The 25,898-nt window shown below is 39.5% G+C and overlaps 1 protein-coding gene across 1 annotated transcript in view; it reads left to right on the top strand.

The window, feature by feature from the left end:
- Positions 1-25,898, top strand: part of nos1apa (nitric oxide synthase 1 (neuronal) adaptor protein a) — a 207,209-nt gene that overhangs the window by 120,943 nt on the left and 60,368 nt on the right. The window contains exons 5-6 of the mRNA XM_037697917.1: positions 1,466-1,574; positions 20,433-20,571. Coding sequence (XP_037553845.1) covers positions 1,466-1,574; positions 20,433-20,571 — 248 coding nt within the window. The remainder of the gene's footprint in view (positions 1-1,465; positions 1,575-20,432; positions 20,572-25,898) is intronic.

Genomic DNA, 25,898 nt, shown 5'->3' with positions numbered 1-25,898 from the left:
AAGCTGATTTCACGTTTGCTCCAGGCATTATTCCAGAGCTGGATGAAGGTGGCAGGCTGTGGCAAGCCGACTGGGTCAATAATAGCCATTTTTACGTATTGCATGACACAATGGCATGCCATACACCTCGAGTGCCATCTAGCAGCTAAAAATGGTAGTTTTCAAATTTTTTCAGTCATAATGAATGAAAACTGTCATTTCTCAGCCAAAAATTGGTTTATAAATATGGAAAAAAATCTATAAATATGTTGCTTCGGTGTATAAGTCGCAGGGCATGTAAATTATGCGAAAAACTGTGACTTACAGGCTGAAAAATATGGCATATTGGACATAGAAAAACTCATATTGGTCAGCCTCTAATTAAAAAAAAAATGATACCAGAGTTGGGAACGCCTCGGGATTCCCCCGGAGGAGCTGGACCAAGTGGCTGGAGAGAAGGAAGTCTGGGCCTCCCTACTTAGGCTGCTACCCCCCCGCGACCCAACCCCGGATAAGCAGAAGAAAATGTATGGATGTATGGATACCAGAGTTCATATTTCTATTTTATATTCAATAGTAATCTCTTATAGGCAACGCACATTATAATTAGACTGATGCAATTTTTCCTAAATTATTGTTTTCTCTCAAGTTTTTTTAAATCTTTAAATTCTTTTGTCATTTTCATTTATAGTAAAAAAAATAATAAAGCCATCAAAACTGTTGCTGTTTTAAACTAATAAATAACACGTCTGCTGAGCAACAGTGTTGATTGGTTCGATAAGTCCGAATGTGTTTTTTTTTTTTTCCTCCGACAGGTTTGGGTTCTCCACATGCACTGAAAAGTTCACAGAGTTATATCGAGCACCAAAACTTAGCATCAGAGACATTTCATTCATTTAACTTTAAATCAATTGGTTGAATGAGTTTTTGTTGATTTCACGTTTCAGTTTTTTGTTGCTTTTATTGTTTCCACGTTTTCAGCTTCAGCTTTTTTCCAGCAGTTTTCTTTTATCCTCATGAATCAGATCCAGCGTAGAGCAGAACACACGGTGTTCGACCTCCTGCAGGTTGTTTATTATCTCTTTTCCTCTCTGCTTGTTTCTTCTTCTATTTACATGCTCCACAGGACATTGTTTGTCTCTTCACAGTTGGTTTTCAGTAATATACCCCCCCCCCCAGCAAAATGCTTTTTATCCTGTTTGTTTTTGATGCAAATTCTGTTTCTATGTAGTTTATTTGACTTAACTGAACTTTCTATCCCAAGCAGACATAATAAACCCACAAAAATTAGACTCTAAAATGGAATTCCTTATTAAAATTGAAGCATTTCAAAAGTTAGACTATCGACTGCATCTAAACAGACATCCCCACAGCACCACCGGAAAAACTGGTGCATAATTTTAATCATAACAAATATAATTTATAATTGTTTCCATGCTTTGTAATCATAATGTCTGACTTGTTTTCTTTTATTTCTTCCTTTCAGGATATTCTATGTTTCCCACGACTCACAGGATCTAAAGATCTTCAGCTACATCGCCAGAGATGGACAGAGCAATGTCTTCCGCTGCAACGTCTTCAAGTCCAAAAAGAAGGTGAGACAAAAAGACTTGTTGCAGAAATAAAATCATAATCTCAGACTGCAAAATTCCCACTCCATTAGTTCTGTCTGTTTACTGGCTTGTTAACATAAAAAACTAATCAGTGGATGAAAGTGCGCTGAGATCTTTAGGCACCACCATCGAACCTGGCAATATTTTTCTAATCTCATTGTCTAGTGAGCTTGTGCAAATGGTAGCTTCAGTTTTATGTTCTTAGCAGACAGGAGTGACACCCTGTGGGGTTTTCTGTTGTAGCCCATCTATATCTGTATCTATCTATATCATCTGTATCTATATCTATGTTGGTTGGAAGGAGCGGCTGGTTACTTGAGCTACTGTTGCTTTCCTTTTTTCCTGAGGCAGACTTCCCATTCTCCTCTGACTCTGGACATCAAACAAGCCATTTTCACCCATGATGCTCACTGGCTAATCCAGATAAAAAATCCAACAAAGTTAAGTCAGGTCATCTGGACGGTTTCTTTTTATTTGAAACGTTTCGTCCTTCATCCAAAGGACTTCATCAGTCTGTGGAGCCAAAACAAACTCGGTCCCAGAAGTGGCTTACTCATATACTTGTTTACTCACGAATCGCGCCGCTCAGGGTGGCAGCGTGTTGGAGTAGTTCTATTACTTTCATTCTGAGGTATTGCTTTTGAAAGCTTTAATTCTTATTTTTTTCTGGATGTAAATCACTTTTTTCAGATGATTATTTACTCTGGTATCGGATGCTGTGCAGCTGGACGGATTTTTACTGAAACCTTTTTTTTATTTTTGAGCATTTGTTATGATGTGTAACTATGGCAACAAGGTGTTTTTTTAACAACCAGGAGCAGCTGATAAACACCTCAAAAGCTCAAATACCTCAGCTACAGCCCCAAATCCCAAATGAGTTGAAAAGGAGGTGCCATGTATGAATTCCCGTCAACCTGGCAGCGGTGCTCGAGTACCTGACCGCCGAGATCCTGGAGCTGGTGGGAAATTCGGCTTGTGGCGACAAGATGACCGGGATCATCCCCCGGCACCTTCAGATGTCTGTCCATGGTGACGAGGAGCTTGGCAGACTGCTGGGAGGAGTGACCATTGCTCATGGAGGAATTCTGCCTGGTATTCAGTCAGTTCTGCTGCCCAGGAGGACCGAGAGGCCCACCAGATCTGACAGCAAACTAGATCCAGGTGGACGTATCGATATCTGTGGCCAGATTCTTCGGATTTGTTGCAGGAGATCCTTCCTGCCTACGGCTATCAGTATCTGTATCAACTCTTGAATGAAACCAGGATGATCCTGAGCTATGACAACACTTAATTTCCCTTTGGGATTAATAAAGCATTTTTGAATTGAATTTGAATTGAATAATGGGCCAACCAGATTGCCCAAAAAATTAATATTTTGAACCACTTTGGCTCTGGCTGCCTCAGAGTAGTCGATGGGGGAGTGGGCAGACTCCAGAAACCATGTTATCACCTTAAAACTGGTCGGCCCACTATGTGAGTAAGCCACTTATGGGACCGAGTTTGTTGTGGCTCCTCGGACTGATGAAGTCCTTTCGATGAAGGACGAAACATTAAAAAATAATAATAACCATCCAGATGGCCTGACTTAACTTTGTTGGATATTTTTACCTGGATTATTGAGCATGAACTTTGATGCTCGCTGAAAGTTTCTCTTTTTCTGACAATTTTCGACAAACCCTTGAGATGGTTTACTTGAAAATCACAATAGATGTTTCTGAAATACTTAGCCCAACAACCATACCACATTCCAATGTTCATTGAGCTGCTGCCATGTGATTGTCTGATTAGCTAACAGTGTTAACAAGCATCTGAACAGGTGGCCTAAAGTGAAAGTATATGTACTGACATCAACTTTCAGTCAAAATTAGGAAGATATAATTATTTTTAGCAACTGCCAGAGTCATAGTATCTTGTGTCCTTTGCTGACTTCATTGTGAATCTCATTTTCTTGTATTTCTGACCACTGCTGTCCAGAATAGCACTGACCTTCTGGGTTAAAGGACTTTTGTTTCCCCCAAAATACCGTACTTGCCGCCGTACATGTTGCACCACCGTATAAGTCGCATCTGTCCAAATATGTCTAATAAAGTGGAAAAAATCATAAATACATCGCTTCACCATATAAGTCGCATCTATTATGTGTCACGTTTGTCATACGTCACCACTGACCACCCGAAAACGTGGGCTGGTGTGCCAAAAATTGATTGGCTGCCAAATGGCGGCGGGAACGTGCATTGGAGGACTTTAACAAGAATTTAACAAGATTAACACTAAAAAAACAATTATTTGTTAGCTCGAAATTATAGCAAAGGTGTGTCTCAGTTTAACTTTTTCTTAATAAATACACTTTAACCGTCAAATCAGCTGCATTTCAAAAGCCGATTCGCTGTGCGGGAGCGCACAAAGGGAGGGCTAGCTGTGCATTTCTTCGAAATTTAACAAGATAACCACCTAAAAACAATAATTTGTTTGCTCGACATTATAGTAAAAGTGTGTTTCAGTTTAACTTCCTTAATAAATGCACTTTAATGGTCAAATCAGCTGCATTTCGCCTGGGTTCATCTCATCCTAAGCATTTCATTGTACTGTTAACCCTGTGTTAACCATCCATATGACAAATAAACACAACTTGAACTTGGGTGGCACGGCAAAATGCAGCTGATTTGACGTTTGCTCCAGGATTTCCGGAGCCAGATGAAGGTGGCTTTGTATGGCAAGCCAAGTGTCTCATTAATAGCCACTTTTACCTATTAATGAGACACTTGGCTTGCTATATAAGTCGAGGGCCCTCTAGTGGCTGAAAACGGCAGTGTTCTATATTTTCCATGTCAGAATGAATGAAATCATCAGATCTCAGCTAAAAATTGTTTTATAAATATGGGAAGAAAAAAAACATAAATACACCGTTTCGCTGTATAAATTGCAGGCATGCTAATTTATGCACAAAACTGTGACTTATACAGTGAAAATCACGGTAGTAATTAAGAAGCTGACCGGCCTGCCTGGATTTGTTGTCATGCAAACATAAAGATGTGAATTTATAATTTGTGCTGGTTTTATAATTGCAAAAAGAGGAGAGGGGGGAAAAAAAAAGTCTAAACATGACTCCAAGAGTGTGTGATGTTAGTTAGAAAATATGCCCTGAGTTTTCCACTTTTGCTGCCAATTCATAAGATTTCATGGTTAAATCCAGAGGTTAGCTGGGTGAGACACACACTGCCTCATTATCTCCCACATACAGACTGACACATGAGCACACACACACACTTTCTGAGCAGAGGACTAAATGGAAAGTGTCACATACCAAACGTCTCTGGGGTAATCAGGGCCATTGGACTGGAAACATCTCTCCATGGACTTCTGATAGTTAACACTTTTAAAGGGTTAAAGCATCTAATTTGCACTAACTTACAAAGTTCAACACACAACAACCATGTAAGGTTCTACAAAAGCAACACTTTGTGAAAATTGTCCATAAAGATTCTTAAATATGAACAAATATTTTGAGTGTTATAGAAAAGTGTGATTGACACTGACATTCTCTGGACATTCTTACATTAGGTAAGAAACGTTTTCATGATAAAGGCAGCAATTAACAAAATAATTGTTAGATACAGTAATGTTCATGAGCTGATCAGTTGGCTAAGTTATAACGAAGTGTTTGTGGGTCATCTTGAATCTAAATATTCTCACGTCTAACTTCGCAGTTTAGTAAAAACTGGATTTGGGGGCTTTCATTTGATTTTGGAGTTTCTTTTAGAAGAGACTTGGTCAAAACAAGGCACAAGAACCAGAACTGGGCCTACTGGGCTGTCTCAGTCACATCTTTTCAGTTCATTTCTTTTATTTTAAAGGACAGTTTACATTAATCAATATTCCACCGAATATAAATGCACCAGACTTAGCTCAGTTAACAGCTTTACATATTTACACTAAAAAGAAGAAAAAAAAAACACTTGGAAAAAAATAATAACAACCAGGATTTTACGTATTGCTCTTGAAGGAAGGTAAACCAAGGTATTTTATTATTCAGGTCTCTTATAAATCAGTCCCCGAGGCTCAATGGGATTAACCTGTATAAATAAAAGTTGAATGATTCTACAGTCTTTAAAAAATAAAGGAATAACAGTTATGTACAAGTTGTATGGTCATGCCTAGACAAAGATCAGATGTTTCAAAGAAAAGACTACACATTACATGTTTTAACCAGCTGTTTATGTCTCAATTAACTTTTACAACAGTTCACAAGACTTATGATTGGTCAAACCTAAGACCGTTCTTTACTATCAAATATAACAACTATACCAAACTTGTCACCATCAAAAAAGAAAGAAAAAGGCCCATAAAGTCACTTAGGGCATATCTTCTAAATGACAAACAAAAATCTATAGGTGAAGCAAAGGTTAGCTTCTTGTTGTACTGTATGTATTTCTTTATGCAGATGATGTGATGTTTTGTTATGATAAAGGTGGAACACCTTGCAATCCCAAGTTCAAATGTCTCTCCAGAAACAAAATGATACCTTCCTTTAGAACCAGGACAATGTTTTTAAAGCAAACATTTCAAAGGACTTTAAGCTTGTTGCTAAAACTATGTCTCAAACATACCCTCATGCATGCTCAGTAATCCAAGTAGAAAAATCTAAAAAAGTTAAGTCTGGTCCTCTGGACATTCAAAAAAACATTTTTGAATGTCCAGAGGACCAGACAACTTTTTTTTAGATATGTTTCAAACACCTCAATTTGGTTGGCGTTGTTGCTGTTTTTATTGCTTTATAATCAAAGTGGTATGGTATATAGACTCTAAACTATTATAATTTTGATTCTGAAACACTTTTGGTGCCAAAATTTGCTAAGTATACAGCAAATGGAATTTGAAAGGAATGTAAAACATGGTCAGCAGAATGATTAATGGAAACATCTTTAGGTCAGGTTGAACTGCTTGAACTAGAGTTAGACAATGTTAAAACAGCAGGCAATTGTCATAATTCAATAGGATTTTATAACAATATTATTGGTTGTAAGATATCCACATTTTACTGACTTCTTTCCATTCATTTGTCACATATAACACAGCTCTTTGTGTGCATTATAATTTAATACTAAACCAGATGTGGGCATCATGGAAGTAAGAGTCCATCAGGATTAACTAAAAACAATATTGGCTTCAATTTCTTACAGTTCAAGAAATCTGTAGTGATGCTGCTTTTCTGCTCATTAATATTACAGCAAAGATGAGTTTTACTTTGAAAGCCTAGATTAAATGGAGCAAAGAGACAATAAATGGATTTGTATTCATTCACCTTTTCTATGTACCATATATCCTGCCATACACGGCACACCGCCCTATAAGTTCCATCAGTCCAGTTATGTCTAATAAAGTGGAAAAATCCATGAATACATCGCTTCGCCGTATATGTCGCATCTATTATGCGTCACCGCTGACAACCTGGAAATGTGGGCAGGTGTGCCAAAAATTGATTGGCTGCCAAATGGTGGCTGCGGGGACGTGCACGGGAGGACTTTAACAAGAATTTAACAAGATTAACACTTAAAAACAGTTGTTTGTTTGCTCGAAATTATAGCAGAAGTGTGTCTCAGGCTAAAGTTTACTAAGTGCACTTTGACAGTCAAATTAGCTGCATTTCGCCGGGGTGGTGCAACGAAATGAAGCTGATTTGACGGTTGCTTCAGGCAGACGATGGTTCCAGGCTGTGGTAAGCCGATTGTGTCATTAATAGCCACTTTTACCTATTACATGACATAACGGCATGCCATACTACTCGAGTGCCATCTAGAAGCTGAAAATGGTAGTGTTCAATTTTTTTCATTCAGAATTAATGAAAACGGTCATATCTCAGTCAAAAATTTGTTTATAAATATGGGGGAAAATACATAAATACATCGCTTTCGCGTATAAGTCACAGGGCATGCAAATTATGCAAAAAAACTGTGACTTATAGGGTGAAAAAATATTGTACCTGTACTGTAGAGTTGTTAAGTGGAAACAAAGAGTACCGGACTGTTCTCACAGATTTAGCTTGTGATGCATGATCAGGCATTCTAAACTATCTCTTTTAGTATTTTCTGGTAGTTTGTTTTGACATTTTAAAAATTTAGTGTTTATGATAAATAACAATAGCAGCAAATCTATTTCTCTCTTATTTACCAGATGCGACAAAACCGCACAGCTTCCACAAAGACACTAAAAGGTTTCAGTGGCATTATCATTTTAACACTTCCAGACTGTGTATGAATTTATTTCTCCCATTCTGTCTAATGCTCTCCCGTTCACCCTTCCTTTCCACATCAACACTTTAACAGGAGCTAATTAATGACCTAACCTCCGTCAGGCAGAAGTAATGTGGTGGTGATGGAGCAGGAAGTGTTCATCAGAATGCTGAAGGCTGCTCCAGCTAAAAGGCTAATGCATGTGTGGTTGTGTATGACTGAACTATAGATTTTCTCCTGGAGATGCTGTTTAAGCTTAGAACAGGGTCAAAAGGTCGTGAGGATAAGGAGTCAAAGGTTGAGTTTCTAAGACTGAATGCTGGGACTTCATGTCACCAGATGGAAGGGGACCTTTCAAGCTGATGTTTGAGAAATTTTAGTCAGCGTTTCTGAGACTCACATGTTATGTGGTTCTTGTAACCTCAGCTGGGACGTTAGGGTTAGTGGTGGGTTTGAGCTTCAGGAAGGAGAGGATGCGAACCTACCTCGGTTTATGTCTGCAAAACATGTCTCTGCATCCAAACTCGCCTCCATCTTGCAGAACATTTTCCCATATTCTGGTGTCTCGTGGGAGTGTTGTTCTTTGAATTTGTGCAGAAATATTCAAATAAGTTTACGTTCTTTAAAAATACTATTTAGTTATTGGGGTTTGCAGAGAACTTGCAGGAGCTTTGTTTAATGTAAAGCCATTTTAAAAGGCCATGTGAGGATGGAGGATTTTGTAGAGTCAAGTCACTTTTGTACGCCTCTATAATAAAAAATTAAAGCAAATGAGATAGTTGTGCTGTTAGAATGTGTTGTAATAAATCTGGTCTTTATTGACTTTTAAAGATGGAAAAAAAATCATTTTAGCAAAGAAATTAAACAAAATGGGATTGATCTTATAGACAATGGTCTTTTTGTTCAGTTAGCGCTCACACCGTCCCCCCATACAAAGTCCTTTTTTTTCAAGTATCATGAGGAGAATCCGCACAAAAGTAAAAATTATAGAGTCCCAAGTTGTTGACCCAGTATCCAAACTCCCCAGATCCCAGTCCGATTGTGCTTCCATGCATTGTACCAGCATAAGACTGATTCATCCAGAGGTCCTGTTCTTGTTCCAACTGGTTACGAAGTCCTTGTTGAACAAAAGAACTTGCACAGCGATACAGTGCACTTGGATCAAACCATTTCAATTTTTTTTAGGGTAATAGGGATGAGATTAAACTAATCCCTTTAAGCCTAATCTCAGTAAACCTTGTGTCACTGTCAGTACATGATTCTGTTTTATTTTGGTTTCTAAAAGATGAAGTTTGTAATAAAAATAAGATATTCTGGACACTTAATTTGAGAGACTGGAACATAAAAGAATAATAAATTATTCAGAACTCATTCTTAACTACAGCTTTATATTTATAACCAATTTATTTGAGACATTTTTGTTCTCAACCTTCATCTGACAATATTGTTTTTACAATAAGAAGTTAAAATATATAGGAAGTAAGAAGCATCATTTTGTAAGAGAAGAACATCTGTTTAGAATATTTCTTGTAGTCTACATTAAAAAATCACAATATATTAACGGCTTTGATTGTATTTGATGTAAACTGAGTTTACATCTTTATTCATGTTTCATCTTTTAGGCTTTTTAGTAAAGTGAAACTGGTGACATATATTCAGTAACAGCCGTATGATATGTATAGCACTTTAACTTTTATTAAATTAAAAGTGTTAAATGTTATTTATTAGCATTAGTCACCTGCGATGCTGTCTCACTTGTGGAGGCTTGTTCCAGGTTCCTATAGCTGCAGTGTGGGATCCTCTGCACTCCTGTGCATGAAGGACAGACTTTTTAAGTTCAAAGTTTTTATCCATTGTGCCGTAAGACTAATCATGCTAACGGGGCTAACATTTGACGTCCAAATGTCTGTGGTAAAACTCACCCAAGTGCTATCAGCTATTAGCTTCTCAATGACGTCGGAAATGACGGCTTGTAACTCGGGTAAGGCTACGTCGGAAAAATATCTCTGACTGTAGACGATGTAGCGAGGCTCAACGTAGTCCATAAATCTTCAGAATCCAACGTCCTCAAAGATTAAAAAACTTCCACACCGCCGACATTTTGAATTTTTCTCTCCGCCGTGATCAGTTCAGGTAGGTGCGTGTGACGTCATCACATTGTGCTGGCGCTGCAGACGTCCTTGTCACTGGGTTGTCATACAAAAACTGCGTCTTTTATATCGGTGTTATTTTGATGGAATGGCTGATGTTCGATATTTAACCCAACATTTTTCAGTCATGTCATCTGGATAGTTTCTTTTTCTGTGCTGAAACGTTTCGCCTTTGATCCGGAAGGCTTCATCAGTCAAGGAAACACACAACACAAAACTGATTCTTCCTCCAACAGCTTACTCCAAAGTGGAACAAACCAGTTATGTTGGTGCTAAGATGGTCTCTTTGACACGCCCCCTCCTCCATTGCATGCCCTCTTCCTTGTTGACAGTCGTGTCAAACTGGTTGAAAACGACAAAGTCCATGCTCAATAATCCAGGTATATAATCCAACATTTTTCAGTCAGGTCATCTGGACAGTTTCAGTTTTGAATCAGTTTTGTTGTGTGTTTCCTTGACTGATGAAGCCTTCCGGATCGAAGGCGAAACGTTTCAGCACAAAAAAAAAAAAAAGAAACTGTCCAGATGAGCTGACTGAAAAATGTTGGATTGTATACCTGGATTATTGAGCATGGACTTTGTTGTCCGATATTTAACTTTAACGCTAATATCTGCCGATACCATGGCGATAATATCCTGCATCCCTAAACTTTACACATGATCTGCAATGTTCTGCAAAACAAAGAGAATCCAGATTGTTTTTTGTTCGCATCAGATGTTGGAGCATCAGCCCTTCTGTTCAGTCTTTACACCTAATCACCACAAGCTAGACAGTAACACATTAACACGTTAACACATTAACAGGCTGAGCATTAGAAAAGTCGATACACTCAATAACTTGTTTCCTGCTAAATGCACAACTTGCAACTGGCAGCTGCATTTTAAAAACAAGTTATTGTGGTATTTTACTTACAGGATTTATGTTTCTTAATTATGAAGGTGATGCAAATATCCATTTGAATAAAACATAAAAATGGTTGCTTATTGTACCGACACACTTCTTTGTTTAATATTGTTAATAGTACATAAAACCTTGAATATCTAAGTTAATGAAATGACAAAATGTGTCGTGTTTGTAGTGTTTTTTTCCTCAACTAATAAACCTCCAACTGATAATCGCTTACATCTTATACCTAACTGTCTGCTTTAGACTCAGATAACACAATAAATTAAAAATACAGAGTAATTAAAGACTAACTTTAAAAAAAATCTTTGCAGTAAAATGGTTGCTTGAAGATCAAATAAATGTTGCACTTTATATATTTACATGAACAGTAAAAAAAATTGTCAATCTGGGTAGAGCTGCGGATATCCGCAAAGAAATATTGGATTCAGGTAAAAAAATAAATAATAATAATAATTCCACTCTGTAACATCTGCTCCAATTTGAGATCAGATAATTAAAACAAATGTGCAATACATGTTCAATAAAATTTCAAAACTGAATTCACCAGAAATGTTTGATTGAAGCAGATAGTCACAGAAAAGGGACCTTTTGTAACATTCAGATAATAATTTAGAAATGTTTAAACTCCTACTCACCAGAACAGCATGCGGTGGGTCAGGGACGCTGTTCAAAATGAGACAATTTAACAACTCATTCTCTCCGTTTCTGCACGATCATCGTTCAAATCCAATCGTGTTCCAGTCTTCTGAGGAACTTTTTCCACAAGGTCACTCACCCTTGAAATTTTGAACCAGCAGACCTCGGTGAAGGAAACGATGATGACCTGTGAAACATTATCGTTATGATGCCAAAGGAAGGACCATTTCCTTTGAAGGAAAAGGAGTTGGCCTTTCCTGTCAAGTGCAAAATGAAATTCAATAGATTCTACTACTGAACCATTTCCAACGTCTCCCCTTATTGAATAAAAGTTCTGGATTATCTGAAATAAATACCATCTGTCCCACGTAGCATATAGTGAGCTGCAGACTGCATGAGTTAGACTATAAAATATACCGTAATTCCTCTGTATAAGTCAGTTTTTTTCCACCCATAAATTAGCATGCCTGCGGCTTCTACAGTGAAGCAACATATTTTTTTTTTTTTTCCATATTCATAATCCAATTTTTGACTGACATCTAACAATTTCATTCATTCTGGCATTTAACATATTGAACACTACAATTTTCAGCCACTAGAGGGAGCTTGACTAATATGGCAAGCTAAGTCAGAGTCAGAGATTCTTTATTGTCATTCGCACCTCATGTGGTACATGTGGTGGAGTGAAATTGTGTACACAGGGTCCCAGTTACATCCAACAATAAAATTTAAAAGAAAAACAGTAATAACATCTAAGATATGAACTAAGAAAAACATCAACTAAATATACACTAAGCACTCATAACATAAAAACATTGAACATCAGCACAAACATGAACGAGTCTGTGTGAGTGGATGTGCACGCATGAACACATCAACATTGAAACAGATCAGCAGCAACATGAAACAGATCAGCAGCAACATGATGTGGTTTTTCACAGTGATGATTCTGGTTAGAGATTCATGAGTCTAACAGCCTCAGGGTAGAAGCTGTTCCTCAGTCTAGTGGTTCTACACTTAATGCTCCTCAACCTCCTTCCTGAGGGAAGTGGGGCAAAAAGTGTGTGTGCTGGGTGAGTGGGGTCCTTCATGATGCAGGTGGCCCTCTTCCTGCATCTGGAGGTGTAGATGTCTGTGATGGTGGGGAGACTGACTCCAACAGTCTTCTGTGCAGCCTTCACCACTCTCTGCAAAGCTTTTCTTTCTGCAGCTGTGCAGCCTCCATGCCACACATTGATGCTGAAGCACAGGATGCTCTCCACTGCACACCTGTTGAAGGAGGTGAGGACTGAGCTTCCCAGACCAGCTCGTCTGAGGAAGTAGAGTCTCTGATGAGCTTTCTTGATCAGGCTGGTGGTGTTGTTGCTCCAGCTGAGGTTGTCATTCATGTGTACACCCAAGTACTTGTAGCTGGAGACCACTTCCACCGCAGATCCTCTTATGTTCAGGGGGGTGTAGATGTTTTTGTTCCTTCTGAAGTCCACAATCATCTCCTTTGTCTTCTTCACAATAATGTGAAGGTTATTCTCTTTGCACCAGCTCTCCAGGTGTTCCACCTCTTGCCAGTAGCTGGACTCATCATTGTTTGTGATGCATCCCACCACCGCTGTATCATCTGCAAACTTTACAATGTGACAGCCTGGATGGGTAGCTGGCTGCACAATCATACGTGAGCAGAGTAAACAGGAGGGGGCTCAACACACATCCCTGAGGAGAGCCTGTGCTGAGGGTTATGGTGGAGGAGGAGAAGTTGTGAATCCTAACTGACTGTGGTCTGTTTGTTAAGAAGTCTAGTACCCAGTTGCAAATGGAGGGGCTTAGTCCTAGTGTGAGTAGTTTGTCCATCAGGGTTTGGGGGATCATGGTGTTGAAGGCAGATGTGAAGTCCACAAAGAGCATACGGACGTAAGAGTTTTTCTGCTCCAGGTGGTTGAGCGCAGTGTGGACCACAGAGGAGATGGCATCCTCAGTGTCTCATTAACAGGTAAAAGTGGCAATTAATGAGACACTTGCTTGCCATATTAGCCACCTTTGTCTCGTTCCAGAACTCCTGGATGGCGAAATGCAGCTGATTTGACCATTAAAGTGCATTTAGTAAGGAAAAGTTAAACTGAGACACACATTTGCTATAATTCTGAGCAAACAAATAATTGTTTTTAAGTATTAGTCTTGGTAAATTATTGTTAAAATCCTCCCGTGCACGCTCCTGCAGCCGCCATTTGGCAGCCAATCGATTTTTGGCACAACACCGGCCCACATTTCCGGATGGTCAGCAATGATGCGTAACAAACACGTCAGTGGTGACGCATAATAGATTTGACTTATACGGCTAAGTGACGTATCTGGTTTTTTTTCCGCTTTATTAGACACATTTAGACTGATGCGACTTATACGGCAGTGCAACGTGTGTGATGGCAAGTGTGGTACACTAAACTGTACAATGGTCCAATTAAGATGTCTTCCTCAACAGGAATAAGCCAGCCTCATACAACAGGAATTATCCAATCTCATACTCCAGGCAAAGCATTTAGGTCTGCAGGCAAACAACTTCTAACCATACCTAAAACCAGGGCTGGTCCACTTCAGCTTAATAAAAGTGGCAGCAATGTGCATGCTCTGTTGCCAATTTCAAATTTATTTTTTCTGCAACTAAACCATGTGAAAACTGTTGATGCTAATAATGTGCTCTGGATTATAGTAGCAGTGTTCGTGTCAAATGGAGGTAAGGACTTTCCATTATCATATCCACGAATGACACAGATCAGAAAAGTCACCATCAACATTGAAAGGAGTTTTGACAAAAACATTTATTTGGGCTTTTTAAAAATTCTGAATATAGAAAATGAGAAATCCATTTGCAGACTTAATTATAATATCGGACCCTGCTCTGATCCAGTTTGGTCTAGATAATGGGATTTAATAGCCTCTCAGCACTTTTTAATGAATACCAATTTCTCAGTTAAATGATCTTTCTGTTTTTACGCTTTGTGTCTCCCTCAGATTAATTTGCTTTTACCTTTTTAAACCTGCAGTTATTTTTCTGCAGGGACAGGCAATGAATTGGAATTGAATGCATGAATGTAAATCCAGTAAATATCTGTTGTGTTTGTTTTGTATAGCCTGTTTTTTATTTTTTATTTATTTATTTATTTATTTTTACAGTACAGGGTCAGGGTTGTGGTGTAATTCAATATTAATGAGCTGGGCTGGAATCTGAGCATGCACAAAAGTCATTATACTGCCGTGTTTATTGGTCTGTTCATGTGCTTTTTACTGTATATTTACAGCAACACGCTGCATTTACTAATGTGGTTTAATTTTAATATTTTAGTTATTGCTTTTTTAATTAAAAAAAATCAAATCCTCATTTATGTTGGGCCTTCGGTCTTAAATATCTCATCTGAGTTATCATTAAAATCCAGAATACTTTGATTACTGAGTATCGTGTACACGTTTCATCACCCCAACTTCAAGGCTAAGGTCAAATGTTATACAAGGCTTTTGCTCGTCCGGGCCATGAGTATATATTGTTGTATAATAGTTGTGGACAGACATAAAATGTGCTGTATGCTGGACTCTTGTTTACCTCTGAAGTGGAACTCAGATTCCTGGCCGTCATCTCAAATGCCTGAGACTAGTCTGGAAAGTGTTCAAACATTAAACGCAAGTGAGATATATTTTTTTAAACCCATGTCCTTGAATAGAAAAATCTCTGACCAGGTTCAGGATTGCTGTTATTTTGAGTTCCCAAGTTACCTAACCACCCACTTTCTTCACTACGTTCCTTCTGACCAGAAGGAAGCTGTGAAAGCTGCGCAGCTCCTCTGTTAGGGAGGAATTTAATTAAACTATATTGACTTTTCAACAGCCCCCGACGCAGTGAAAAACGCAATAAAAGAGAATGAAGAAAGAAAAGATGGCAGACATGGAGCCCTTGTGTTTGCCTTGAAGGACAGGAACAAACCTTAATCAAAGCCGTGTTTTTGTTGTGTGGAGTTCCTGTTGGTGGAATGTCACTGAGCTGCAACTGGTGGGGACTCAAACTTGATTCAATACTGTGAGCGGAAAAATGATGAAATTGTCTGTGGCAGTATGACAGAATTCTTTGTGTTTGCAACAAAGTGACCAACAAGTCATTCGGCCACATTTTGAACAACCACCTTCATTGTATGTGTGCAAGGCTCATAAAACTGCACTCTAGGCTGCATACATCTAGTTGACTACAGCTGCCTACACCGTACCCACATCAGCTTTTACTTTAGTCACCTTGGCAGCCACTCCTTTGTAATATCTACTGGAGTTCACCTTTAGAATGAAGATAGGCATATTTGTACCAGTTTTTAATTGCGTATTATTTCTCATCGACTTGGTTTCTAGACATGGACATGTTTTTAGTCAGACGAGAGCTCCTGGGACGGATTTAAAATACAGTTGTTGCTCTCTTGAAATAAGATGGAGATGACCACAGCAAGACTGGGACAATTTTGAGACACCCGCCATGACTCTGTGACTACTTTGTGCACAACATTGGTGCAAAATCATTTTTTGAAGAATTTCAGTTCAGTTGAATTTAACGTGCAGCTTTCAGTTGAGTTGCCACATTTCTTTTAAGCCCTCTTATTTAGGCTTAGTTGCTACAAAAATTGTGTAACAGCAGTGAGAGCTGGTGACATATGTTCAGGAACAGCCATATCATAGCATTTTAACTTATATTAAAAGAAAAGTGTTAAATGTTATTTATTAGCATTAGTCACCTGCGATGCTGTCTCACTTGTGGAGGCTTGTTCCAGGTTCCTATAGCTGCAGTGTGGGATCCTCTGCACTCCTGTGCATGAAGGACAGACTTTTTAAGTTCAAAGTTTTTATCCATGGTGCCGTAAGACTAATCATGCTAACGGGGCTAACACGACGTCCAAATGTCTGTGGTAAAACTCACCCAACATGTCGTGCCATCGGCTATTAGCTTCTCAATGACGTCGGAAATGACGGCTTGTAACTCGACTATGTTGGAAAAATATCTCTGACTGGCGACAATGTAGCGAAGCTCAACGTAGTCCAAAAATCTTCGGAATCCTCAACGAAAAAAAACTTCCACACCGCTGACCTTTTGACTTCTTCCTCTCTGCCGTGATCGGATCAGGTAGGCACACGTGACGCCAGCACAACTGCAGACATCCTTGTCACTGGGTTGCAGTTATACAAAAACAGCGTATTTTAAATCGGTGAATTATTCTGATGGAATGGCCGATGTCCGATATTTAACTTTAACACTAATATCGGCCGATACCAATACCATGCCGATAATATCGTGCATCCCTACTCTGGGCCCTTGAGCAAGGCCCTTAACCTCCACATTCTGCTCCTCTGGGTGCCCTACATGGCAGCTCTCTGCTCCACACAGAGGGCTGTGGTAGCTCGGTGGTCTGTGGTTGCGTCAGGAAGGACATCCGGCGTAAAAAAATAATCGCCAAGCCTTCATGCGAGTTAGTTTGCTATGGCGACCCCTGAAGAAGGGAGCAGCTGAAAGCTTTCTTTAAAAATAATTTAAGTAAGGTTATTAGCTACTTGCTGAAATAATTATGTACACCTTTATTTACAATTAGCAATAGAGGTGTACGTCTTGGCGGGATGGAGTGGATATACAATCATAGGAGGAACAGAGAAGATGAATGAATCTACTCATCATCTCTGCAGAGAGATGCCAAAGCTTTAATCAGAAGCGATTCCCCTGCCTCTCTCTTTGTTTGCCCTGCTTTTGTCCTAGATTGTGTTATATTCCCTTTTGTCCCTCCCCTTTACTATTGCCAAGACTTACAGAAGCAGCAAAAGCACCACTGAACCTCTGAGGGTAATCCAGGATAAATAATGCATCGCATTTTTGATGGGGTGCTATCCTATAGCCTCTGAGAGAAAACTCTCTGCTGCAGGCATCCAGCTTACTGGCAGCTTGATGTATCGAGAAGTGAGAGGTAGAATAACAGAGATACAGAGAAGGTACACTCATTCAGTCCTACTGACAGATAGGGAAAGTAATGGGTAGAACCATAAAGACAAATGAACCAGACAGAGATTATGACAGATGCCCACTATAAAAGCTACGACGCATCTTTGCAGCTGAGCAAAGAGGCTTTGCAATTTGAGCGACAAATCACTTAGTCGCCTTGTCAGCTGCCAAAACTAGAAATTAACTGGAGAATTGGTTTAAAGAATAAACGTGTAGACAAAAGATAACAGGTTTTTTTTTTTTTTTAGATGAACTAATTTTAAGAGACTAAAGAGTTGAAAGTTATAGTCTATTTAACAACTCGAACAATCTTGAGTCAGGTCATCCGGACGGTTTCTTTTTTTTGTGCTGAGACGTTTCGTCCGTCATCCAACGGACTCGGCACAAACAAGAAACCATCCAGATGACCTGACTGAACATTGTTGGATTATATACCTGGATTATTGAGCATGAACTTTGCTATTTGCCAACTCTTAAAGTCATACAAAAACGCAACATTTCTGTTTTGTGTGTTTGCTGCCATCTCTAAAAATAAGAAATAAGGAAGTTAGTATCTGCCTAAAATTAACAATCAATGATGATCAAATATCAAGTAAATGTATTTAATGTTTTGAATAAATAAAATAAATCTGATTCTCTTGTCCACGTGAGAGTAACTTTGGCTTCAGCAGCCTTGTTTCCTGAAGAATGAAGCTGCTTCATGTTCTGGTTGTTCTTAATTTGAGAGAACAAAAACTTCTTCCAAACATCAAATGGGAATCTTTAAGTACTTCAAAGGTCTGTTTTTTGATTATTGTTGCATCCATAATGACACTTCAAACAAAACCCTACGCACAGGACCTCTGACCTAAAAGAAATGACACGGTATGAAACAGTTTTCATACTTCATCATATCAGTATCTTCAGTATTTCCACCCTTTTGTTTTTGGGTGCAACTTAGTGCACAGTCCCTGGTTTCCAACCACTGAATGAGGATGCAAATCCATCCATCCATTATCTTCCACTTGTTCCGAAGTCAGATTGCGGGGGCAGCAGCTTGAGCAGGGATGTCCAGACATCTCATTCCACAGCCACCTCTTCCAGCTCTTCTGGTAGGACCTCAAGCCAACCGAGAGACACAGTCTCTCCAATGTGTCCTGGGTCTTCCATGGGGGTCTCCTTCCAGTCGGACATGACCAAAGCACCTCCTAAGAAGGCACCCAGAAAGCATCCTTACCAGATGCCCAAACCACCTCAACTGGCTCCTCTCAATTAGAGAGTTAGCTGGTAACTTTTTCACTCACTCGATAATTTCGATGGTGTCTGTTATCAGGGCAGCTACTGCTGGCTAGTTTACTTCTTCCTCCTCAGAGTAGAAAAAATGTGCACAGATTGTCTTGAATTGTGACTCTTGTCAGTGTCATTTTTCGCTTTGATGTCATAAAACCCAAAGTGCCTCCAAACACTGGCTTTCAGTGCAGAAGGTACAATTGTTTTGAGCCATTCCGTTCTCCCTCTGTTGTGTGCACATCAGAAACGGTCCAAGCTAAATGAGATTTTAAACCAGTATGGAAAGCTCAAGATTGAAAATCTGATGGACTCTTCTAACAACAAAACTATTGTGTATAAAAGATGGTTTGAGTAGACATCTTCAATGTGCATGATTGTTATTGAAGTATCCAAGTGCAATGATATTGCTCAGGGCATATGTTGATGCCAAGGCCTCAGCCTCTCAGCAGAAACTTTTATCGTCTTATTTCACGCTGACTCTTAGTTTTATGCCAGGAAATGCAGCTTGGTCATTGCAGATTCTTGTTCAGTTTGGTTTAGACATTGTGGTGCACATTGCTTGCTTGCTAGGTAACATGCGTGCGTTTCTACATGCATCGGTGGTCATGAGCCCCCAACGATGATGACCTCTTGTCTAGTTGATAACATCTGTGTTAGAGTTTGCGTTGCACAGGATATAAAATCTTGCTTGTCGTCTTCCTCTTGTCCATTTCCCTTCAAATCTACCTCGTAAAACAAACAGTCCATCGACCTCTTCAACAATGTGCAAGAAAGCAAAACTGTCTTTCCGTGATCACTAACATTAGTTCCCATTTGACACTGGCTGCACATGATGCACATTAGCTGCTATAATTTGTTTCTGCTGATTATGGCAGATACTGGTTGGTCACTGAGAAAACCAGCTCTGAGCTGTGAAGCTGAGGCGGCATTATTTGATTAAGAAATAAAATAGTAATTAAGAAACGCACTGTAAGAGTTCTTTAAGCTTCAGCCAAACGTCCCTGCTTTGCTCTGACGAGTTGACTCAACACCAAAAGTATCTCAGTCATAATGCCTAAGCCCAGAACTCTGAATACAACCCAGGCTTGGAAAACCAAAAAAAGAAGGTTTCCTCGTTTGATGCGGCGCCTGAGATCACAAACTGCTCCGATGTTAACAGAGCATTTGACAAAGCTTCAGGAAAAACAACGTTGTTCTTTGGCGGGTTGTTTTTTCCAGGCCTTAAGGCCACGTTGGGTGTTTTCTGTTTGCTCAGATGAGGATGGATGGTGTTTGATGGCCAGGCCTCAGTGCCTTAAAATGAAATGGTATCCTCAGCTGCACCCCTTCAACAAAAGACCGGACACGAGTGGGCTGATAGCGTATGGAAATCACTCCAGCTGTTTCACATGGCCTGTCTTTTCAGAGCCGGGCAGGCAGAGAAGAACAAAGATAAGCAGACCCAAGTCAGTTTTTCCTGAAGTTGAGCACATCTACTGCAGTGTGTGTTCACTGCCCTTAATCTTTGTGTGCTTGTTTAGTGCACTTGGAATGTGTTCTGGGTAATTCCTTTATGTTTTAAAAGCTTGGCTGGTCAGTCAAGAATTTTCCTCTGAAGATTTTGACAATGTTCTTGTGTTTTTCTCTGCCTCTTCACCCATCCAGAGTCAGGCCATGCGTATCGTCCGGACGGTCGGCCAGGCCTTCGAGGTTTGCCACAAACTGAGTCTGCAACACACCCAGCAAAGCACAGGACAGGAAGACTGCAAGAGTGACAAGAACGGCAACGACCTGTCAATTGGAGGTGCACAACAAACACACACCGAACAATATACATCAATCTGTAAATGTTGGAGCAGCTGCTTTAGCTTTTTGGTACACTGCTCCTAGATCTGGTGAAGTGCACTTCAGGGACTTGTTGTACAAAAGAGCTTCAGAAGTCGGGGTCTGTGTTTAAGTGCTAAGTGTCAGTCAAAGTTGTTGAAAGGCTAACTTGTTATTGCAGCCTTGTAGAAGCTTCTACGCCGATTTAAAAGGTTTAAATTAAACGTTTTAAGGTTTTGACGCAAAATAGAGATTCTAAACCTCCTTTGTTTTGTCTATATGCACCAATCTAAATTAGACCCTGAACACTGTGGCGTTCTCATATCCAAAAACTTTAGATTGTTAAAGATGAAAGAATGGTATCAGGTAAATTGTATTATTTTACATCTGCTGCTGCAACTTCAACTGTGTAGGCTTGAGTTGTTTTGAAGATTTCAAAATCCTATTATCTGAACTTCACTTCTTTTATTCAGCAGAACATTTTATTCCACTTTTTATTGATGATTTTATTGTAAATTAGTACATTTTTTCCAACTTTTGTGTTTTCATCAAGGTGAAGCAGAAGGTTTTGGTGTTACTTTCATGTTGCAGGTATAAAGGACACAGAACAATGTGCACTCCTCGTGGTTGCCTTGTGGTTCATTCTATTATTATTCTATGCGGAACTGTCTATAAATATTTAAAACAACTACTTAAACTTTTTATCATCTGCCTAAGGCTATAAAGTGTGCTTACTGCTCGAGTTTTCTTGAAGTAAAGTCATGAAAATACTAAATTAATCTAATTTGTAAAATGCTAAATGTTTGCACTTAAAATCACTTTCTGACCTCCAGATTCTGCAAAAGTGTTTTACAAAACTTCTTGTTTACTGTTCACTCATGCTGTGATTTGTATTAGATATTTTTCACTCTACAACACTTTTGTATACTCACTCATGTGCCAGTAAGCATATCAGGGACTGGGGGTGTCAGTTTCCTGCTCAAGGACTCTTCAGCAAGCTGAAGAAGTTGGAAATTGAACCCACGTTCCTCTTAATATTAACTCCTGTCCAGTGGGCCAAAGCTGCTTCTGATCTCCTTGGGATTTATTTGGTCCTCCCTCCTTTCCAAAACCTTTTTAACTTTGTGTTAATGATGTTAAAAATTGATCAGCTGTTTTTGGCACTGAATCAGCACTGGTTGGCTCTGTCAGTACACACTGGTATTGTCTCCAGTCACTGGGTCATGGAGGGGCTGAACTCCAGCCAGACAAAGGTGGGGAACACCCTGCGGTCACCTGTCCATCGTAGGTTCAACAGAAACACACAACACATGTGCGCCCTCACACCTACTATCTATTAATTTCTTAGCATTTGTCAAGACGTTCTCAGTGGATCTTTGAGGGTTCTGCACCACGTTTTCTGATGAACAATAAGAAGATTCTCATTTGGTTTTAAGCTCTGCAAACAGCTGGTTAATTTGTCGTCCAGTTGTGCACCATCTTATGAGTGAAAACTTGTCAAATTATTACCATGGGTTGCAGAATTTAAAAAGAAATGGGAGTCATGGCTTGTCCCAATGTCAGTTTGATTGAAACCCAAGTTGTGACCTCTCAGCTTGACCAAACCTTTGGTAAAAGCTTTTTTCTCTCTCTCTCATTAGTCACATATGTCATTTTAACTTTATTGTTTGGGGGAATCGGGTCATCTGCTCACATCGCTTTTTACTTTAACTGAAATGGCATGGAAGTCCTTGTTCCTGGCCAGCAGTGGTGTGATGCAGGAGTGAATGTTAGATGGGCTGACCTACTGTATTTTCCGCCGTAAACGTTGCACCGCCCTATAAGTCGCATCAGTCCAAATATGTCTAATAAAGTGGAAAAATCCATAAATACGTCGCTTCGCTGTATATGTCACATCTATTATACGTCACCGCTGACACGTCGTGTTTGTTGCACGTCACCGCCGACCACCTGGAAATGTGGGCCGGTGTTTTGCCAAAAAATCGATTGGCTGCCAAATGGCGGCTGCGGGAGCGTGCACAGGAGGACTTTCACAAGAATTTAACAAGATTAACATATAAAAACAATTATTTCTTTGCTCGAAATTATAGTAAAGGTGTGTCTCAGTTTAACTTTTACTTAATAAATGCACTTTGACGGTCAAATCGGCTGCATTTTCAAAAGTCGATACGCGGAAACATGAACGCGCAGAGGGCGACTCGTTGTCCATTTCTTCGAAATTTAAAAAGATAAGCACCTAAAACAGTTGTTTGTTTGCTCGACTTTATAGTAAAGGTGTGTCTCAGTTGAACTTTTACTTAATAAATGCATTCAATGGTCAAATCAGCTGCATTTCACCAGGGCGGCGCAGCGAAATGAAGCTGATTTGATGGTTGCTCCAGGCAGACGATGGTGGCAGGCTATGGTGAGCCGATTGTGTCATTAATAGCCACGTTTACCTATTACATGATACAATGGCATGCCATACTACTCGAGTGCCATCTAGCGGCTGAAAATGGTAGTGTTCAATATTTTCAGTCAGAATGAATGAAAATGGTCATATCTCAGCCAAAAATTGGTTTATAAATATGGGGGGGAAAATCCATAAATATATTGCTTCTGCATATAAGTTGCAGGATATGTAAGTTATGCAAAAAAAACTTGACTTGTAGGGCGAAAAATACGGTACTCGTATCTGCTGCCATATGCTGGGACACATGATGGGCTTCCCTGCAGCCTAGAGACACGTGGTTCTGAATGAAGTCTGCGAGGACAGACTTGGACAGTTAGCAGAAGAAAAAGTCCACAAATGGACCGTTTTTACACTGTTGTTCCAGTTTTGACTGCAGCCAGAACCGGTGCAAGACTGAAACGTGGTATTTCCACAAACCCCTCCGGGGACGAGCTTGCTTTCACATTCTGATGAGCTCAAAGATCACCCTCGCCCTTTGATTGTAGATTGTTAGAGGACCACACATGCATACAGAGAGGGCCCTTTCCACTCACTAACTTCCACTCACTGTTGTGGTGCGTTAAATAACACGAGAGCCGTCAGCCACGGCCAAGGAGCTTATCTGGAGAGCTCATTATTGTGGCAATGAAAGGAATGGGGATAGGAAAGTGGGAGATTTTGAATTAGATTATTTGGCATGCAAAAAATGAGCAAGAGGAGTAAACGAACTTCGTATTGGAAGGAAAATAAACTGTATAAGGATGAGCCATAAAAGTTGAAGTAAGGAAGTTGATTAAAGATGAAGAAAAGGAATGGAGAACTGCATGGAGCAGAGCAGCAGGAGCAACATGAGAGGAAGTGTTATGGCTACAGTCGATTTGTGTTCAACAATTATGCAAGAGAGCGTTGGGATCAAATAAGGAGTATAATCTATGAGATGAAACTTCTGACAGACTTCATTTACAGAACTTCAAGTCCATTTTTCACCAAAATAAAGTATTTATTCGTTTTACCTTTAATATGATTCATGAACTTGTTGTAAAATATACTTTGTAAATCTCACTAAGGTAAAGGATTGCAGTAGTTTGCATACATTTTAAATGTTGCGTTCATTTTTTTTTTAATCTAATTTGATCATTTGTGCAACAGAGAGTTCACGTCAGGATTTCTGATTAGCTGCTGTTTTTAGCATTTACAGTAAATGTAGTTATCGCACGCCTTCAAAGGCAAAAGCCAGATCATGGTTTTGCATGTGTGTTTGTGTGTCTTTGACAAAAATAAATCGTGAACCTCTGGATGGATTATATTGAAACTCTCAGGAAGTCATCATTGTATGAACACCTACAATAAAATAACGTTTGGAGCCAACCAACGATTCCAGTTGGCCACCACAGCCAAGTGATGAAAACACAAAGGTGCATCTTATTCAGTCAGTTTTGTAGATATTGACCTAAAATTTGGTTTAGTTGTAGCTGAAAATAAGTATATTTTCTTAAACTTTGTCATTACATTCAAAACGGTCTGTCTGTTGGCAACATATCTCATGAACCAATAGAAAAAAAAAATAATCTCAGATTATAACCCTTTTATGTACATGTACAACTATTTTACTTTTAGAGATGCCACGACAGCTGCACGATATTAGACAACACAAAAATGGCTCAAACTCTGTCAGTTTTTCAGATTTTGAACTAGGTTTTTGTGTGGTAGTAGAGGAGAGTCATCCACAACACATACTCTGGGTTGTCGCACGAGAAGGTGCATATTCATTTTCAAGTTTTGGCTTCAGTTTAGTCATTTCTCAGCATACGGGTTTTTTTAATCTTAACACTGGTGATATGCATTTCTTCAAGGAATGCCAGGCCTTAAATTTGTATCGCACGTCTCCACACAGACTGTTTTTTTTTTCTGCTGTCTGTGTAATCAGCCACAGTAAACTCACTCTGAGAAGTGTTGGCTGAGAAGAGGTGAAGTCGAGCAGCAAACGTCCGACAACAAGAGGCAATCGTGTGAGCAGCAGCCATCATGAAGAGGCAGGACAGCGCAGTGCTGATAGCAGGGGAGAAAAGGGGGAGGGTTGGGAGCTGTAGGAGAAAAAGGTTATCACGTATGAGGTGATTTAGGAGGAAGGTAAGAACGGCTGTGACCCCGTCGAACTGTTGCTTCAGTAAAGGAGGACTGGACTGATGATTAGGAGGAGGCGGAGTCCAAACGAGAGGAGCAGAAAGTAACAGAAAAAAGTTGCAGATTGTTACAAAGTTGCTCGTTCAAATACAAAGTGTACGTTTTTTTTTTTTTTCAGGGACTAGGTTTGTGGGGCTGTGCGGCTCATTAAATGCGATGACGCGTTCCAATTTTCTTTCCTGTTGACAGTTGGAACATCACGAAATGACCACAAATAAAAAGAGTGAAACTTCTTTTTAGCCTTTTAACTTTATTTTACTTCCAGCTATTTAGACATCTGCTATGTCTTTACATCCCCCCATCATCTTCCATGACAGTAAATTGTATTTAAAAAAAATCTTGTGCGATCTGTTAGCACTCAGAATATGTGCTTTGGTAGACTCTCAGCTACTACCATGCTAAGTTTTTAGCTCAGGGCCGTTTGCTGTGACAGCCATCTTGAATCAAGTTCACTCAAAAAGTGAATGAGTTGTTGCACATCGAAAGATTATGTATTGATAGTTTTGTTCAAATCCACCTACTGGTTCATATTTTTGTTTGCTAACAGAGATAACTTTCTATTAGTTAATGATAAAGTTTTAAGTAAAATTCTCTCACGGTCTTTTCATGCTTATTATTTGTGTTAGAAGTGACTCTCAGCTACTACCACACCAGGTTTTAGCTCAATATCTGTAAAACTGACAGAGTTTTTT

Source organism: Nematolebias whitei, chromosome 3 (genome assembly GCF_014905685.2).
Source record: "Nematolebias whitei isolate Nwh7 chromosome 3, NemWhi1, whole genome shotgun sequence".
NCBI lineage: Eukaryota > Metazoa > Chordata > Actinopteri > Cyprinodontiformes > Rivulidae > Nematolebias > Nematolebias whitei.
The sequence above is the reverse complement of the archived record's forward strand: the minus strand, read 5'-3'. Positions and strand labels throughout refer to the sequence as shown.